Genomic DNA, 20,697 nt, shown 5'->3' with positions numbered 1-20,697 from the left:
TGTGTATTGCTTAAGAATGGGGATACATTCTATCCAATGTACTCGGCTCTACTATGAAACTAAATTATAGCTTTCACATGAAGGCTATAACCCAACTATAGCATAAGACTATGGGGAAAGGGCCAAGGGAGGGGAAGGGAGGGGGGAGGTTATGGTGGAGGGAGGGTAATGGATGGGGCCACACCTACGGTGCATCTTAGAATGGGTACCAGCGAAACTTACTAAATGCAGAATACAAATGACTACATACAGTAACTAAGAAAATGCCATGAAGGCATTTTGAACAGTCTGATGAGAATATTTCAGATTGTATATGAAACCAGCACATTGTACCCCTTGATTGCACTAATGTATACAACTATGATTTAACAATAAAAATAAATAAATTAATAAAAAAAGGAAAGTAAATTTATCTTACTTAGATCTGCTAATAAAAAAATTGGAGACTGATAACCAAAGATACCCTAACTTCACGGGTTTTTCACTGAAAATAAGTATTTACTAAGAGTTAACATTGTACTTGATTGTTAAAAAATACTAAGAACCATCTGAGCTTTCAAAACTTGTTTTGCTGGTGGAGGGTTTTGCCTCCACTTGGATGGCTGCTGAGGATCCAGGTGGTAGTGGCTGAAGGTTGAAGTGGCTGTGGCATTTTCTTACCATGAGACAACAATGGGGAAGGGTTGGGTAAGTTCTTACCCAAAGGGTACGTTGCAGAGGTACATGGCACACTTGCTGGGTAAAGGACACAACTACAACTCGGGCTTTTATCTTACAAAAGCAAACTATGAACCTGCTCATATGTGCATGTACCCTCATTTTAATCTGACATTAAAAAAAAAAAAAAGAATAGGGATACATTCTGAGAAACCTGTCATTGGATAATTTCCTCATTGTGAGACCATCATGGAGTGTACTTATATCAACCTGGATAGTAAAGTTTACTACACCCCTAGGCAGTATGATATGGCCTATTGCTGTACGACATTTTACTGTACTGAATACTGTAGACAGTTGAAACACAGTGGAAAGCTGGAAAGCATTTGTATATGTGTACCTATCTAAATATAGAAAAGGTATGGTAAAAATACAATATTTTTTTTATGGGACCACTGTTGTTTATTTGCTCCATGATTGATCAGAACATCATTATCAGGTGCATGTGTGTATCTTGCAATACTGACATTGTAAGATATTGTGCCCTTCCACTGTTTCATTTCTCATCTTGTGGTTTTGCTGCTTCTTGCTTTTGGTTTCATTGAGTTTAGAAGCTTAGGTGAATGCTAGACAGTTAAGATGATTGTAGGAAGAGTCACATATTAAGGATACAGACATGAAACATCAAAATTGTTTGATTTTATCCAAATTGATTTAAAATAGTTTACTATTATTGTTTTAAAAAGAGGTACACTGTAAAAACAGTAGGTCATTTAGGGGCTTTGCACACATGGAGAGCAGGAAGTTTTGTGCACAAATAATCTTAAAGTCTTTCAAACTTCTTCCTAACTTGGGGAAAGATGGAATGTTTATTTCCCTGGAGTTTATATCTGGTTGCAGTGTGACTTGGAAGAAGATCCTAAAATGTTAACAGGAATAAAAAGTTGTGATCATAAAAATAGGTGGAAAGGTCTGCATTGAGGGTGGCAGTGAGCTCAGATAGACAGCTTGGTAGTATATATATTGGTTCTTTAATGGTGAGTGGGGGGGGGTAGGGAGAGATGGGAACTATGAAATGCAAAAATAGTGGAGTATCTGTTTTTGAGATGACAGTGAAGGGTAATGAAACAGTGTCTATAGGGCAGTGCCTGTGGCTCAAAGGAGTAGGGTGCCAGCCCCATATGCTGGCAGTGATGGGTTCAAACCCAGCCCCGGACAAAAACTGCAAACAAACAAACAAAAAACTATGTCTGAGGTGTACTTTTTAAAAAAAGACTTTATTTTTTAGGAGTAGGTTTAGATTCACAGCAAAATTGAAGGGAAAGGCTCGGCACTTGTGGCTCAAGCAGCTAAGGTGCCAGCCACATACACCTGAGCTGGCGGGTTCGAATCCAGCCTGGGCCTGCCAAACAACAACGGCTGCAACCAAAAAAATAGCTGGGCGTCGTGGCGGGCGCCTGTAGTCCGAGCTATTTGGGAGGCGGAGGCAAGAGAATTGCTTGAGCCTACGAGTTGGAGGTTGCTGTGAGCTGTGATGCTACGGCACTCTACCCAGGGTGATAGCTTGAGGCTCTGTCTCAAAAAAAAAAAAAAAAATTGAAGGGAAAGTACAAAGATTTCTCATATCCCCCCACCACACAAAAGTGCATAGTTTTCCCATTATAATCACCCCCCACCAGAGCAAGTACATTTGTATGGTTGATAAATGTACATTGATACATCGTTGTCACCAGAGTTCATAGTTTATATTAGGATTCACTTGTAGTGTTAAAACATTCTATGAATTTAACAAATGTGACTTAGAAATATGCATTTACGTTTCTACCATGTCTTTTTGTGGCTTGATAGCCCATTTATTTTTAGTGCTGAATAATATTCCATTGTCTTGATGTACCACAATTTATCTGTTCACTTACTGAAGGACATGTTCGTTCCATCCAAATTTCAGCAATTATGAATGTGGAGCACAACTGGATGGTGGATTGCATGGTTAAGAGCATGTTTGGTTTTATGAGAAACAACCAATCTGTCTTCTAAAGTCGTGGTAATATTTTGCATTCTCACCAACAATGAATGAGAGTTCCCAATACTCCACATCCTTGCCAGTGTTTGATATCAGTGTTCTGGATTTGGGCCATTCTAATAGGTATAATAGAGGTATCTTACTGTGTTTTAATTTGCATTTCCCTGATGACATATGATGTGGAGTATCTTTTATATGCTAATCTATGTATCTTTGGTGAGATGTCTGTTAAGGTCTTTGGCCTTTTTTTTTTTGATACAGTTTCACTTTGTCTTTGGCCTTTTTTTTTTGACACAGTCTCACTTTGTCACCCCAAGTAGAGTCCCCTGGCATCATAGCTCAAAGCAACTGTAGCTCTTGGGCTCAAGCAATTCTCTTGCCTCAGCCTCCCAAGTAGCCAGACTACAGGCACCCACCACAATGCCCAGCTATTTTTTTAGAGATGGGGTCTCTCTCTAGCTCAAGCTGGTCTTGAACTCATGAGCTCAGGCAATCCGCCCACCTCGGCTTCCCAAAGTGCTGGGATTACAGGTGTGAGCCACCACTGGCCTGGTCCATTTTTTAAACAGGTTTGTTTTCTTATTATTGAGGCTTTTGCATATATATATATATATATATATTTTTTATATTTTATATATATTTATATTTTTTATATATATATATATTTTTAAGACAGAGTCTCAAGCTGTCGCCCTGGTAGAGTGCTGTGGCATCACAGCTCACAGCAACCTCCAATTCCTGGGCTCAAGCAATTCTCCTGCCTCTGCCTCCCAAGTAGCTGGGATTACAGGCACCCGCCATAACACCCAGCTATTTTTTTTTGGTTGCAGCCGTCATTGTTGTTTGGCGGGCCTGGGCTGGATTCGAACCCACCAGCTCAGCGCCTTAGCCACTTGAGCCACAGGCACTGAGCCGGCTTTTGCATATTTAACATGTGTTTTTTGCAGCTATTTCCTTCCAGTCTGTGGCTCATCTCCTCAGTCTCTTGACATTGTCTTTCATCGAGTATAAATTTTTAATTTTAATGAAGTCAAGCTTATCAACTCTTTTTTCATGCATCTTCCCCTTTGGGGTCAGATCAAAAAAGTTATCACCAAACCTCTGGTCATGTAGATTTTCTCCTATGCTGTGTTCTAGAAGTTTTATAGTTTTGAATTTTATGTTTAGGTCTGTGATCCATTTTAGTTAATATTTGCCAAGAGTGTGATGTCTGTATCTAGACTGCTTTTCTTTGTATGTGGATGTCAGGTTATTACAGCACTCTTTGTTGAAAGACGGTCTTTTCTCCATTGTTTGCCTTTGTACTTTGCCAAGTATCAGTTGACTGTATTTGGGTGGCTCTGTTATAGTCTATTGATTTGTCGGTCCTTCACCAGTACCCTCACTGTCTGGATTACTGTAGCTTATAGGTGTACTTTTAATCTATGGAATATTTCCATTTATTTTAGGTAATAAATAAAAGTATCTCGACTTTTCCAGTCCAGATATTCAGATATCCTTTCTTACAATTCTGACTACACTTTTGCCACTTTTGTTATGAGGAGGATCTATTTTAGCCCTGTTAATAGATTTGGAGTTTTTCCTATAGGCAGTGGAAAGCTTTTGGTTAGTTTTAAGTAGGGAAGTAAGTTGATCATATTTTCACTTTTGATAATGACTCCTACTTCAGCCTGAAGAACCACTGGAGAGGAGCTAGAATAAAAGTAGCAAGGGCCTGGCGGCGCCTGTGGCTCAGTGAGTAGGGCGCCGGCCCCATATGCCGAGGGTGGCGGGTTCAAACCCAGCCCCGGGCCAAACTGCAACAAAAAAATAGCTGAGCGTTGTGGCGGGCGCCTGTAGTCCCAGCTGCTCGGGAGGCTGAGGCAAGAGAATCGCGTAAGCCCAAGAGTTAGAGGTTGCTGTGAGCCGTGTGATGCCACGGCACTCTACTCGAGGGCGGTACTGAGACTCTGTCTCTACAAAAAAAAAAAAAAAAGTAGCAAGGGCCCTTCCAATGAATACATAAGACACCTGTCACCTAATAATGTAATCTATGGCCAGTACAGTGATTCATATGACCTTTAAATTTGGCTTTCATCCAGTGGTATGTCTCTTTGTAACAGTGGAACTTCTTATGACAGAATACAGTTTCTACTAGATGAGCATTATACAATGTGGAAATTGAAGGTGGGGGAGGCATGTTATATAGCAAAATCTCCTGGGGGTGGGGGTGGGGGTGCTTAAACAGCACGTCCCTGGCTTTTCCCCCTCAGTCAGAGTGAAACTCCATTACTAATGGTATCCTACTATATTCTCAGGTGGGGGACCACTGCACTAGAGCTTATTTTTTCTAAGAAGATAAAAATATTAACCAGGAAAATGAGCATCCACAAAAATGTACTGGTTTCCTTGCAAGTTAAGTCTTGTTTTTTGTAGAGAGAAAGTTTTTAACTGCCTAAACAGGTTTTGCTGATAAGAATGTTTTAGCATGTTTGTGTTTTCTGGCTAGTGTTTTGTTGGGGATTTTGGGTGCTGTAGCGAAGAAAGTTCCTTCAGTCAGTTGATTTACATAGTAAGAAGCGCTAATTCAATAATTATAATTTTTTAGCTTTTTGAGGAAAGAAAAGAAGTTAAACCTTTTTTATGATCAGAGTTAAAACAGTATCTGATGACTGTTGTTGTATGTTTTCTCTTTGGGTTTTAAATTCTCTTGTTTTTAGAACATGCTCAGAAAAAGAGTTAATCTTGAGACCACAGGTATAGACAGGTCCAGGTATTTGATCTGTTTGGCTGTGCTTTCAAGGTGCTATAAATGCTGCCTACCTGTAATCTGACACCAGGTCAGCCCAAGTGGCCAATGATGGAAAGTGAAGAACTATGTGAAAGAACTGGAATTTCAGGTCTGGGTAGTGAGTAATTATGGGCTGCCCTCAGAGTCCTGGAACAGTTCCTCTCGTTGTCAGCAAAAAGGCAAAAGCATAAGAAGTCAGCCTATTTAGTTTAATCATATTGACATTTTTTTCTTTAATTAATATGGTTGAAGCTAAGGTGGGCTTGATGAGGTTGCCAAGACCCGCTTCTGCTTTGCAGAGCTCACTAAAAGCCTCAGTCTTTCGATATAAAAAACATTAATTTGTACTTCATTTAGTGAAAATAAAACTATACCTTATTTGATAAAATTCTGAGTACTTCCTTCCCTATACTCTCCCCTTGTTAAAGAAGAAGGCCTAATTTTAAGTAGCTATCCAGAACTGCTACTTAATATGTATTTATTGATGGTAGTGTGTATGGTACCTATGATACCTATATGGATTCCCAGACCATATTTTTTTAATTTTTTCTGAATTCTTAAATTTCTTGAATATTTGAAAAAATTTAAAAGGTTGGGGTATAGAAACATTTTCTTTTTCAATTATGAGATTACTGAATGCAATGAAAGATTTGTTTGCCCTATGACATTAACTTGTATATTTTCCCTTCTGTTTTGTGTATGGGGTACCTGCTTTAGAGAGAACTATATGATGAGATTTATTTTAAAATTGGTCCTCTTTTACCATCCTTTTTTTGGGGAAGTTTGTGTTTGGTGACTTAACTGTAACTCATTTAAGTGTGTTTCTTTGTTTTTTCTTTCTTTCTTTTTTTTTTTTTATTGTTGGGGATTCATTGAGGGTACAATAAACCAGATTATACTGATTGCATTTGTTAGGTAAAGTCCCTCTTGCAATCATGTCTTGCGCCCAGAATGTGTGGCACACGCCAAGGCCCCACTTTTTGATGTAAATGATAGCAAATAATACTGTATTTAAAGAACTAGAAAGAGAAATGACAATAAAACTCTATTTCAGAGTGTATGATGCCCCATAATCATATCATTGTATACACTTATGATTTAATAAAAAAATTAAAAAAAAAAAAAACTCTATTTCAAAGAATTTTATCCATTATTAAATGTGGTAGCCTTATAAAAAGGCCTGTAAATGCATCCTTTTTACTTTTTAGGCTGAGTGAAAGTGTAAAGCTGGATAGTATGATATGGTAAACTTGAGAAAGAACAATAATAGTAAAACTTTAAGATTTAAAGCAATAATAGGGAAATCTACAAATGTCTCTGCTTCAGTTATTCCATCTAAAAATATGGTTGAAAATAGTTTACCAAGTATCAAGAGTTGCATAGGACAATGTATAAAGCATTTTGTTTGTTTTTTTGAGACATTGTCTCACTTAGTCACCCTCAGTAGAAGTGCCATGGCATCATAGTTCACAGCAACCTCAAACTATTGAAGGTTAAACAGCACGTCCCTGGCTTCCCCCCCGCCCCCCGCAGTCAGAGTGAAACTCCATTACTAATGGTATCCTGCTATATTCTCAGATGGGAGAACCACTGCACTAGATTCTCTTGCTTCAGCCTCACAAGTAGCTGAGAATACAGGCCCCTGCCACAATGCCCAGCTATTTTTAGAGATGGGGTCTCACTCTGGCTCAGGCTGGTCTCGAACCCATGAGCTCAGGCAGTCCACCTGCCTCCAGCCTCCCAGAATGCTAGGATTTCAGGCATGAGCCACCACACCTGGCCCTACAAGCATTTTGATTGACAGTTGTATGGTAAGGTATTTTTGCTATAGATACTTGCATAAGGGATCTCTGACTTTTTCAGATATTTTGCTAAAGAAAAAATATTAATGAAGTTCTATTAATATAGATACAGGGGCACAAGTAAGGAATCTGGGCCTCTTTTGCTTTCTTTGTCACTACCTATGCATTCTTGGACAAATCAGATGTAAGCCCAGATTCCTTTATCTTTTCAATATTCTTTTTCTTTTCCTTTATTTTTTCAATAAGTGCATTATATCTTTTTCAGCTCCAAAATCCTTAGATCTTTTTCATCTTTGAAATCTTGTGATTCCACACATTTTAGATTTAGAGTGAGCAGTACCTTGGAAGATCAGAATTTAGCTTGATAGTATTTATTGTCATTTCTGCTGAGAGCTCACAGAGTGCATTCTGCCATGTTAGAAAACAGATAAAAAGACCTGACCATGGTCCATCACACAAGAATTCCAGTCATTACATTATTTATTTATTACTATATGATTTATTGCTTACTTTTCATTTCTAATTTGTATAGCTTCTCTTCTTGTATCTCATTTTTCTTTGTTTCTTTTTCTTTTCTTTTTCTTTGAGATACAGTCTTACTTTGTCACTCTCAGTAGAGTGCTGTGGCATCATAGCTCATAGCAACCTTAAACTCTTGGGCTTAAGTTATTCTCTTGCCTTAGCCTTCCAAGTAGCTGGGACTACAGGTGCCCGCCAGAATGCCTGGCTATTTCTTTTAGAGATGGAGGTCTCGCTTTGGTTCAGGCTGGTCTTGAACCTGTTAACTGAGGCAATCCACCCACCTTGGCCTCCCAGAGTGCTGGGATTACAGGCGTGAGCCATTGTGCCTGGACTTTTAATTTCTATTGTATTTCTTCTAATGGTTTTTCTAAATACATTTGTATTCCTATAAGAAATGGTTATGTTGTCTGGGTGCAGTGGCTCACACCTATAATCTCAGCATTCTGGAAGATCAGGGCAGATGATCCCTTGAGCTGAGTTCAAGACCAGCTGCAGATGGACATGTGCTCCCTTTGGGGCTGGTGCGCCTTCTCCAGCCCCAGCTTGGTGAAGATTCCCACAAGCACCATGACGGCCACCACCCCGCAGATGATGTAGACTATCAGCTGAGACTTCAAGCCAGAGTAGAAGTTGCAATAGGATCAAACAGAAACCAGCTGAAAACAAGACAGAACCACTTTGCTCCACCACACCAGACAGGGCCCCAGTTTCTCAGGCCACAACACTGTACGGGCCCTCGATAAAACCCCAGGGGAAAAACCAAAGGGAGTAAACCATGGGGCGGAATCAGCGGAAAAACTCTGGTAACATGAATAACCAGAATAGATCAACCCCCCCAAGAAAAGATACGGCAGATGTGATTGAAGATCCCATTCATAAACAACTGGCTGAGATGTCAGAAGTCGAATTCAGAATTTGGTTTGCAGACAAGATTAATAAAATGGAATTAGGAATTCGAGGAGAAATTCAAAAATTGTCTCAAGAATTTAACGAATTTAAAGACAAAACCACCAAAGACTTAGACACACTGAAACAAGAACTTACAGCCCTCAAAGATATGAAAAATACAGTAGAATCCCTCAGTAACAGAATGGAGCAAGCAGAAGAAAGGATTTCTGACATTGAAGATAAAGTCTTCGAACGCTCCCAATCTCTCAAAGAGGAAGAGAAATGGAGAGCAAAAACGGATCACTCACTCAGAGAACTCTCAGATAATTCGAAAAAAAAACAACATAAGGGTTATAGGAATTTTGGAGAACGATGAAGTGGCTGCCAAGGGCACAGAGGCCCTTCTACATGAAATTATGAAAGAAAATTTTCCAGACATGCCTAGAGAATCTGAAATTCAGATAGCAGACAGCTTCAGAACCCCAGCATGATTCAACCCCAATAAGCCATCTCCCAGACATATCATAATTAGCTTCACTAAAGTTAACATGAAAGAGAAGATTCTCAAAGCAGCCCGGCGAAAGAAAACTATAACGTACAAAGGTAAGAATATTAGAATAACTGCAGATCTCTCTGCTGAAACTTTTCAAGCCAGAAGAGGCTGGTCATCAACTTTTAATCTCCTAAAGCAAAAAAACTTTCAACCCAGGATCTTGTATCCAGCTAAACTGAGTTTCATCTATGATGGAGAAATTAAATACTTCAATGACATTCATATGTTGAAAAAATTTGCCATAAGTAAACCAGCTCTTCAGGATGTTCTCAGACCTATCCTCCACAATGACCAACCCAATCCTATACCACAAAAGTAAACTCACTCAGAAACTTTGGATCAAACTCCAACTTCCACACTGGCGAAAGGATTAAAAATGTCCACTGGACCTTTGAAAAACTCGATACCCAAAATTCCACCAGACTTATCAATACTCTCCATCAATGTGAATGGCTTAAACTGTCCTCTAAAGAGGCATAGGTTAGCTGACTGGATACAAAAACTCAAGCCAGATATTTGTTGCATACAAGAGTCACATCTCAACTTAAAAGACAAATACAGACTCAGGGTGAAAGGATGGTCATCCATATTTCAGGCAAATGGTAATCAGAAAAAAGCAGGTGTTGCAATTTTATTTGCAGATACAGTAGGCTTTAAACCATAAAAAGTAAGGAAGAACAAGAATGGTCACTTCATATTTGTTAAGGGTAATACTCAATATGACGAGATCTCAATTATTAATATCTATGCACCCAACCAGAATGCACCTCAATTTATAAGAGAAACTCTAACAGACATGAGTAACTTGATTTCCTCCAGCTCCATAATCGTTGGAGATTTCAACACTCCCTTGGCAGTGTTGGATCGATCCTCCAGAAAGAAGCTGAGCAAAGAAATCTTAGATTTAAACCTAACCATCCAATATTTAGATTTAGCAGACATCTACAGAACATTTCATCCCAACAAAACTGAATACACATACTTCTCATCAGCCCACGGAACTTACTCCAAAATTGATCACATTTTAGGTCACAAGTCTAACCTCAGTAAATTTAAAGGAATAGAAATTATTCCATGCATCTTCTCGGACCATCATGGAATAAAACTTGAATTGAGTAACAACAGGAATCTGCATACCCATACAAAAACATGGAAGTTAAATAACCTTATGCTGAATGATAGCTGGGTCAGAGATGAGATTAAGAAAGAAATCACCAATTTTTTGGAACAAAACGACAATGAAGACACAAACTATCAGAACCTCTGGGACACTGCAAAGGCAGTTCTAAGAGGGAAATTTATAGCACTCCAAGCCTTCCTCAAGAGAACGGAAAGAGAGGAAGTTAACAACTTAATGGGACATCTCACACAACTGGAAAAGGAAGAACATTCCAACCCCAAACCCAGTAGAAGAAAAGAAATAACCAAAATTAGAGCAGAATTAAATGAAATTGAAAACAAAAGAATAATACAACAGATCAATAAATCAAAAAGCTGGTTTTTTGAAAAGGTCAATAAAATAGATAAACCTCTGGCCAACCTAATCAGGAAAAAAAGAGTAAAATCTCTAATATCATCAATCAGAAACAACAAAGACGAAATAACCACAGACTCATCAGAAATCCAAAAAATCCTTAATGAATATTACAAGAAACTTTATTCTCAGAAATATGAAAATCTGAAGGAAATAGACCGATACTTGGAAGCATGCCACCTTCCAAGACTTAACCAGAATCAAGTGGAAATGTAGAACAGACCCATATCAAGTTCAGAAATAGCATCAACTATACAAAACCTCCCTAAAAAGAAAAGCCCGGGACCAGATGGTTTCATGTCAGAATTCTACCAAACCATTAAAGAGGAATTAGTACCTATATTACTCAACCTGTTCCAAAATGTAGAAAAAGAAGTAAGACTACCCAACACGTTCTATGAAGCAAACATCACCCTGATCCCCAAACCAGGAAAAGACCCAACAAGAAAAGAAAATTATAGACCAATATCACTAATGAATATAGATGCAAAAATATTCAACAAGATCCTAACAAACAGAATCCAACAACACATCAAACAAATTATACATCATGACCAAGTTGGTTTTATCCCAGGGTCTCAAGGCTGGTTCAATATACGTAAATCTATAAATGTAATTCAGCACATAAACAAATTAAAAAACAAAGACCATATGATTCTCTCAATTGATGCAGAAAAAGCTTTTGATAATATCCAGCATCCCTTCATGATCAGAACACTCAAGAAAATTGGTCTAGAAGGGACTTTTCTTAAACTGATAGAGGCTATCTACAGCAAACCCACAGCCAATATCATATTGAATGGAGTTAAATTGAAATCATTTCCACTCAGATCAGGAACCAGACTAGGCTGTCCATTGTCTCCATTTCTTTTCAACATTGTAATGGAAGTTTTAGCCACCGCAATTAGGGAAGAAAAGGCGATCAAGGGTATCCATATAGGGTCAGAAGAGATCAAACTCTCGCTCTTAGCAGATGATATGATTGTGTATCTGGAAAACACTAGGGACTCTACTACAAAACTCCTAGAAGTGATCAAGGAATACAGCAGCGTCTCAGGTTACAAAATCAACATTCATAAATCGGTAGCCTTTATATACACCAACAACAGTGAAATTGAAAAAGCAGTTAAGGACTCTATCCCATTCACAGTAGTGCCAAAGAAGATGAAATATTTGGGAATTTACCTAACAAAAGACGTGAAAGATCTCTATAAAGAGAACTATGAAACTCTAAGAAAAGAAATAGCTGAAAATGTTAACAAATGGAAAAACATACCATGCTCATGGCTGGGAAGAATCAACATTGTTAAAATGTCCATACTACCCAAAGTAATATACAATTTTAATGCAATCCCTATTAAAGCTCCTCTGTCACACTTTAAAGATCTTGAGAAAATAATACTTCGTTTTATATGGAATCAGAACAAACCTCGAATAGCCAAGACATTACTCAGAAATAAAAACAAAACAGGAGGAATCACACTACCAGACCTCAGACTTTACTACAAATCGTTAGTGATCAAAACAGCATGGTATTGGCACAAAAACAGAGAAGTAGATATCTGGAACAGAATAGAGAACCAAGAGATGAATCCAGCTACTTACCGCTATTTGATTTTTGACAAGCCAATTAAAAACATTCAGTGGGGAAAAGATTCCCTATTTAACAAATGGTGCTGGCTGAACTGGCTGGCAACCTGCAGAAGACTGAAATTGGACCCACACCTTTCACCATTAACTAAGATAGACTCTCATTGGATTAAAGATTTAAACTTAAGACATGAAACTATAAAAATACTAGAGGAGAATGCAGGGAAAACCCTTGAAGAAATTGGTCTGGGTGAGTATTTCATGAGGAGAACCCCCCGGGCAATTGAAGCAGCTTCAAAAATACACTACTGGGACTTGATCAAACTAAAAAGCTTCTGCACAGCTAAGAACACAGTAAGCAGAGCAAGCAGACAGCCCTCAGAATGGGAGAAGATATTTGCAGGGTATATCTGTGACAAAGATTTAATAACCAGAATCCACAGAGAACTCAAACGCATCAGCAAGAAAAAAACAAGGGATCCCATCGCAGGCTGGGCAAGGGATTTGAAGAGAAACTTCTCTGAAGAAGACAGGCGCAAGGCCTTCAGACATATGAAAAAATGCTCATCATCTTTAATCATCAGAGAAATGCAAATCAAAACTACTTTGAGATATCATCTAACTCCAATAAGACTAGCCTATATCACAAAATCTCAAGACCAGAGATGTTGGCGTGGATGCGGAGAAAAGGGAACACTTCTGCACTGCTGGTGGGAATGCAAATTAATACATTCCTTTTGGAAAGATATATGGAGAACACTCAGAGATCTAAAAATAGATCTGCCATTCAATCCTGTAATTCCTCTGCTGGGCATATACCCAGAAGACCAAAAATCACAACATAACAAAGATACTTGTACCAGAATGTTTATTGCAGCCCAATTCATAATAGCTAAGTCATGGAAAAAGCCCAAGTGCCCATCGATCCACGAATGGATTAATAAATAGTGGTATATGTATACCATGGAATACTATGCATCCTTAAAGAAAGATGGAGACTTTACCTCTTTCATGTTTACATGGATGGAGCTGGAACATATTCTTCTTAGTAAAGTATCCCAAGAATGGAAGAAAAAATACCCAATGTACACAGCCCTACTATGAAACTATAGCTCTCACATGAAAGCTATAACCCAGCTACAACTTAACAATAGGGGGAAGTGGGAAAGGGGGGGGTGGGTAGAGGGAGGGGAATCGGTGGGATCACACCTGTGGTGCATATTACAGGGGTATTTGCGAAACTTGGTCAATGTAGAATGTAAATGTTTTGGCACAGTAACTGAGATAACTCCGGAAAGGCAATGTTAACCACTGTGATAAAAATGTGTCAAATGGTTTATGAAGTGAGTGTATGATGCCCCATAATCATATCATTGTATACAGTTGTGATTTAATAAAAAAAAAAAAAAAAAAGACCAGCTGCAGGAACATAGGGAGACCCCATCTCTACTGACGATAGAAAAAAATATTAGCTAGGCGGGCATTATGGCAAGTGCATGTAGTCCCCAGTACTTGGGAGGCTGAGGCAGGAGGAACTCTTGAACCCAGGAGTTTGAGGTTGGTGTGAGCTAGGCTGACACCATTGTAATGTAGCCTGGGCAACAGAGTGAGACTCCAGCTCAAAAAAAAAAAAAAAAAAAAAAGAGAAGAAAAGAAATGGTTGGGCCACGCCTGTGGCTCAAGGAGTAGGGCGCCGGACCCATATGCCAGAGGTGGTGTGTTCAAACCTAGCCCCAGCCAAAAACCACAAAAAAAAAAAAAAAAGAAATGGTTGTCTATATATTGAAAAGGGCCCTTTAGTAGCTTAATACTTTATGTCTAGAATTACTACAGAATTCCAGTTTTTAGATACTGCCACCCTATAAATTTGTATATATAATGACAAACACTGCCTGAATTGCTTACTTTACTAGAGTACTTAACCACCTCATTGCTGTAAGCTAGTGTACTTTACCTTATTTTTGCTAGAATTGCATAATCTCTAAAACCTTTTTACTTGTTTGATTGTTTTTATTTATCAATTTTCACTATAATGAGTTGGCACTATAATAACTTACAGAGGAGAGTAATGATTTTTTTTAAGTATCTTTATGAATTGAGAGTAATGATTTTTTTTTAAGTATCTTTATGAATTGATGGGTTTTTATATCCTTGTATCTAAAAACCCCTTTGAAGGAATCTTGAATTTGTGTTCAATCAGGGATTAATTTTGACTATCAAGTTTTCCTAATTTCCTAGAGTTTTATAATAAACAAAAATTAACAATTTGAGTTGTTTGTAGTAAGCAGTAATATTGCTGAGGATTTTCTGTTTATAATCAGTAAAGTCATTTTGTTTGGAATGGTACATAATGGGACTTTCTGTTTGAGAAGCTTGCCAGGCAGAATGAAATCCTATCCTTAATGCAATTGGATTTATCGAATGGTGCCAAATTTTTAGTTACTGTAATAAAATTAATACTTTTGTTGGTAACCGGCTTGGTGTTTTTGGAATCTAGCACATGGCTGTAGTATAGTACCTCGAGGGGATATAGAAATTGACCTAAGGAATAATTTGTTATCTGGTATGCACCTGTTACATCCCTATTTCTGTATACTTCTAGTTATAATGAAGTACTGAATATAATTTGTGTGCCAGGCATTCTGTACATGCACTTAATCTTCCCAACTCTGGATTTTGGTATTGTTTATTTTATAGAGTGACTCAACTTGAGACTTATACCTATTTTACAGAAAGAGGAGACTGAGACACCAAGTAAGTGACTTTCTCGAGGTCACACGGCAGATGATTGGTGGCACTCAAGAGGTCTAACTCCAGAGCCTATGCTCTTAACCATTTTGCTAGATTATTCTACCTTAAATCCAAAGTTTATTTTGGTGATAGTGTTTAGGAACCTTGTTCCCTTTTTGGGAGACAGTCTCAGGCTAGAGTGCAGTGGGATCATTGCAGCTCACTGCAGCCTCAAATTCTGGGCTCAATAGATCCTTGTGCTTCAGCCTCCCGAATAGCTAAGACTATAGGTTTGTGCTACCACACCTGGCTAATTTTTCTATTTTTAGTACAGACTGGGTCTTGCTCTTGCTCAGGCTGATCTTGAACTCCCGACCTCATGATATCCTCCTGCATAGGCCTCCCAGAGTGCTAGGATTAAGGGGCAAGCCACCACACTGGGCCTGGGAATCTTGTTTCTAAGTATTCTTGTGGTTTTGGTTTGTCTCCTTGAAGAGTAAGAATATATATGGTCCTGACTCAGTTGAAAGACATGAGAGCCAGCTGGAGAGTTTTTATTATCTAGTACAGTGGTTCTCAACCTGTGGGTCATGACCCTCAGGAACTGTATTAAAGGGCCGTGGCATTAGGAAGGTTAAGAACCACTGATCTTGTAGATGCCAGCTGGATGACTTCTGAAAACTCTGCAAATAAGGTGACTGCTTATGTCTTTGTGGTAAGTGAATAGTTTTTACTCATCATTTTCCTTATTATTTCATAAAGACTAAGTGACACTTTGAAAAAGAACATGTGTTTGAGAACTGTTAGTATAGCAGGTTGTTTCCTGAATATAATAGATACAACTAATGTTGGGTAAATTGAAAATTTACTGAGGATCTTATAATTTGTTATAGTTGAACAGAAGCCTTTTTACCCCTCGGTCTGAGTACCCATATTATTTCTATATGGGAGTAAATTGGAGGAATCAGATGATTATTTAGTTTTGGATATGTTTTAGACACATTGATTTTTAGGGACACTGACATGGACTTGTCTAATAGATAGTTTAGTGACTAGATTTGGAGATCGGTAGCCAAACAAGAAGCGAAGATTTTTTTTTTAATTGATATATTCATTTACTTACTTCTGTGTACTAAACTACTGTGGCAGAAAGGATTTGGGTAGACTGAGAGACAAGCCTGTTAATTATAGACTTAGAGCCCTGATATAGAAAATAAGAATTCTGTAATAGTTTTACTTCTGTTATGCTTGTAGACTGTAAGACCTTGGGTACATGGTTCACTAACAAAAAATTAATATTTTCAGTCTTGCCTCATACTTAAAACATTTTAATATACCTGGGCTATTATCTAAATATTTCTGACATGTATAGGTGATACCTCTATTTGAGAACCACCTTGATGGCATACGGTATATAACTACACAGGGGACAGGATGAAGAGCAGGAAAGATGACAGAGCTTCAGAGACCTGATTAAGCCAGTAAAATGCCATTATTTACTTATACATTTTCAGTTCATGAACTTCTGTATAGAAATGACCCGAAGCTTTATGCCAGAGCAAAGGTGTATTTTTTCTACCCCAACAAAAGGGCTAGTGATTCTGGGTAGTCATTTCAGTTTTGACTGATTACTATGGGTAGTTAGCATGAAGGTGTGGGTATGTTGATTGTTCATCCTTATGTTTGAGATTTCTAAAAGACAGTTATTGAAGCCCAACAGCAGTGCCCAAATGCTAGTTAGGAAAAAGTGCCTGGTAGCAATAGGAAAGAAAGTGAAACTTAAATTATGTTCACAGTGGTCATTGGTACAGTGTCACTTAGCATTTACCAACAGATAGGTTTTGGAATAGCTTTTTGGAACCTAACTTTTTACAGAGAAACTTTTGCATCAGGAAATAGCCCTTGATTCTGGTTACATTTTCTTATTGTGATTTTTCGAATTTAAGTTTCTTCTTTATCAGAAGTGCTTCAGTTATTCTTTTTTAAAATAAAGAATATATGTAGAAAAAGCTTGACTATTTAAAACATTATCTGGCATTAATATTCTTTTTCTTGTTATTATAAGCACACATGTTTGGGAGGTACTCAAGAAATTTTGGCCAATAGTTACTTCTCCTGAAGAGGTTTTGCTTTTCTTTTACTTTTGTTAATAGTGGTAACTTATTTTTTAAAATAGGCCAATGTCTTTGGCAGATACTTTTTAAACTACATGAATGTGCTAAAAATACTTCCCCAATATTGGAGTGGGGTGGATGGGAGTAGGCAACTATTGGATTGGAATTGAATTTAGGGAGTAGAAATAATTTCTGAATTGAATTCTTAACCCTTAGTTTGATTTTTGGTTAAAGAGTCATTCATAATGACTCCTAGAACACAGAATATATATATGTATATAAAATCAGCTTTACTGAAACTAGGCAATCGAGCATGTGCTTTGGCTAGCACAGAGCTGGATTTAAGTTTTCAGGGAAACTGATTATTCACCAAGTCAGCTTCATTGCTAGACTTGTCTCTTTAAGACTATTAGGAAATTAGTAATCATCCTTTCCTTGGAGTCAACTTCTTTTTTGAAGTATTTGTATTAAAATTGTAAATGCAGTTCAAAGAACTAGATGTTATTTAATGTGATTATTTTTATCTTTGTCTTTTCATGTCACATTTATGGCCATAACCATTTGATGCAATGTTTAATAGTGTGATAAACACCTAAGTTAAATTTTTTCTTATTATGTTTTGTTAACAGTGGTAACTTATTTTGAAAAATAGGCAAACATCTTTGGCAGATATTTTTAAAGCATTTCTATATTCACTAAGAAATTGTTTGCACTCTTAAGTTCCATTTCTGTTTTTCTACTATTGTAAAGTGCAGTTCTTTGCATGTTCTAATTTGCCATGACGTGGTCAAGTGCTGTTTCCTTCCTGTTGCTTACAAGCCTATGCTAGAGATAAGGATACATTTCAGTGCGTTAAAAAAGAAGCACTGAAGACAGGCGTAAGCATGGTAATTTTTAAAGCATTCTGTTACACTTACCAAAAGCCTTTTTAAAGAACAGAAAGAATGGGTGTTAATTTCTGGTTACTTTAAAAAGCTCTTAAAATAGTTCTTATTAACTTTAAATGTTCAATTTGAACTCTTTATATGTGTTAGACCTAACAGGGATTTTGTCTGTTCTATTAAAGATGAAAGTAGACTTTATGAAATTACTCATGGAGTAGCAATTCTGTAGTTTGCTCGATTAGTGGAATGACCTAACCCACGTGTCCTTTATTACAATTACAAATCGGTTTATTGCTTGGTGGTTTTTTGGCCTTTAAAAAAATTATTGATTAGTGTCCTTTATTACAATTACAAATCTGTTTATTGCTTGGTGGTTTTTTGGCCTTTAAAAAAATTATTGATTAGTTTAACTGCAGTTTAAATACAGTTAGCTCCAAATACAGTTAGCTGTATTTTCCATTGAATTGACAGAACAAAAAGCAAAGTTATATATTCAGTTGTTATATTCTAAGTGGGTGATTTGGGATTTTTTAAAATAACTAATTTAAGCTTTTGTTTTTTAGGTCAAGAAGCTTGAGAGAAGAAAAAACTCAGAAAAATTGCCTCAGTTTGAGTACAATTGTCAATGAACCAAGAAATTTTGAGGCATCTTTCCTGAAGAAAACCTGGGTATACAATAACTTCACAGACTTAGCTGAGAAAATTGGTCACTGGACACTGCTGTCTGATATTTGAACCTATTTGGAATTTTTCTCATGTGGATCTAAGAGGAATGCTTTATTATGGCTGCTGTTGTCCAACAGAACGACCTAGTATTTGAATTTGCTAGTAACGTCATGGAGGATGACCAACAGGTATGAGATCCAGAGATAACGAGATTTTAATAAATTCATTGTGATTTTTCCATCTGTATCAGAAAATGATCTACTTTAAAAGACACAGTAGAGAAACTTTATTAAAGTAAATGTTTAAAAATTAAATATTTGGAGCAAATGTTTTATGTTGTAAGTGCGGGTTAATTCCTTAGGTATAAATCTTATTCTTATTTTTGATGTGGAAATAAGGTAATATTTTGAGACTTAACACTAAATGCTTCAAGTAGTTATTTCAGAATACTTTGAAAAGTTTTAGAAACTATACTAACTTTTTTTTTTTTTTGAGACAGAGTCTTAGTATGTCGCCCTCGGTAGAGTGCTGTTGCGTCACAGCTCATAGCAATCTCAAACTCTTGGGCTTAAGCAATTCTCTTGCCTCAGCCTCCCAAGTAGCTGGGACTACAGGTGCCTGCCACAATGCCCAGCTATTTTTTGGTTGTAGTTGGCTTGGGCTAGATTCAAACCTGCCAGCTCAGGTGTATATGGCTGGCGACCTACCCTCTGAGCTATAGGTGCCGAGCCTTTACTAACTTTTAATGTATGTAGTTAATATTTATAATCATGGTCTGTTTCTTCAAGCAGATGAAACAATATTAGCAATCCCATAATTGTACATAATTTCAGTAAAGCATATGACTCTGGGGGAAGTTACTTAATGTCTCTAGATTTCATCATCTGTAGAATGAGAAGATTGAACTGAAGAATTTCTAAATCAATTTTCATTGAATTTATTCAAGTGTGCAAATTACTGTTTTCAGAATATAATAATGTCTAAGAGATACTGAATAAAGATTAATTCTAGTTCTCCACCCTCAATCCCCAAAACAGGAGCTAAGGGGAGTGTAGGGTTTCTGGGGACTTTACAATTTACTTCATTTTTAAAGCAGGTTTTATAGGGAATATAAGATATGATGTGGGGAAAATAGTGTAAGCATTGGAGAGACTCAGTGTACAGGTTTGAGAACTAGTAAGCTTAAAATATATCATATAAAATTGATTTATTGCTGAAATAAAACTTTATCCTAAATGCCTGGCTTTAATAGGCCAGTTGCAATGTGCCATGTTTTATTCTAGAAACATAATTACTACAAAAAAATAAAATTGAATTTGACTTTGGCAGGACATTATAATTTTTTAGCTATATTTTCCATTGAATTGACAGAACAAAAAGCAAACCTACAAAAGGTAAGGATTTGAATTAAGTTGCCTTAAGATGAAGATGAGCTTTGATTAGGGAGGAGAAAAGTTTCAGGGAGAGGATTGTTTGGTCTCAGTTAAAAATATATTAATATTGATATGGATTTAATCTAGAGATAATAGAAAAGATATTTTAGGAGGAGAAAGTGTTGTGAATTTGAAACAGGATGTTTATGTGTATATTAAGGTTTAAAACAGTGTGTTTACTAGGCCGCTCTCATAGATGAAAGATGCTATTGTAGATCCCAGGCTTGATGTGGTGAGGTTTGATCTCGGGATGTGGCAGCAGAGGATGGAGCTTCAAGCCACTCACTAGCAGGCTCTAGTGCAGTGGCTTTGACACTCTTTTGACCATGGGAAATGCATTTTACATTTTGAGGCCATACTCATGTCTGTGTAGCCTTAAAAGAGTTTTGAAAACAATACTTAGACACTTACTGTATACATGCCTTTGGTTTATAGGCAGTCCCTGGGTTACAAACAATATAGGATCTATCAGTTTGTTCTTAGGTTGAATTTGTATGTAAGTTGGAACAGGTACATTTACATATTGCCTGT

General features: G+C 37.3%; 2 protein-coding genes across 4 annotated transcripts in view; one reads left to right on the top strand and one right to left on the bottom strand.

Moving 5' to 3' along the window:
* Positions 1 to 20,697, bottom strand: part of CNMD (chondromodulin) — a 308,020-nt gene that overhangs the window by 132,737 nt on the left and 154,586 nt on the right. The gene's annotated exons all lie outside the window — the stretch shown is intronic.
* The window catches only part of ELF1 (E74 like ETS transcription factor 1), a 126,564-nt gene that overhangs the window by 55,376 nt on the left and 50,491 nt on the right, over positions 1 to 20,697 (top strand). For 2 of the 3 annotated variants that reach the window (XM_053563794.1, XM_053563796.1), the window contains exon 2: positions 18,631 to 18,921. In XM_053563794.1, the coding sequence (XP_053419769.1) occupies positions 18,850 to 18,921 (72 nt within the window). In that variant the 5' untranslated portion in view covers positions 18,631 to 18,849. Of the gene's footprint in view, positions 1 to 18,000; positions 18,071 to 18,630; positions 18,922 to 20,697 lie in introns of those variants that run through there. The other variant, XM_053563795.1, reaches the window with a different exon arrangement.

Source organism: Nycticebus coucang, chromosome 15 (assembly GCF_027406575.1).
Source record: "Nycticebus coucang isolate mNycCou1 chromosome 15, mNycCou1.pri, whole genome shotgun sequence".
Taxonomy (NCBI): domain Eukaryota; kingdom Metazoa; phylum Chordata; class Mammalia; order Primates; family Lorisidae; genus Nycticebus; species Nycticebus coucang.
This window is presented reverse-complemented; position numbering and strand designations above follow the sequence as displayed.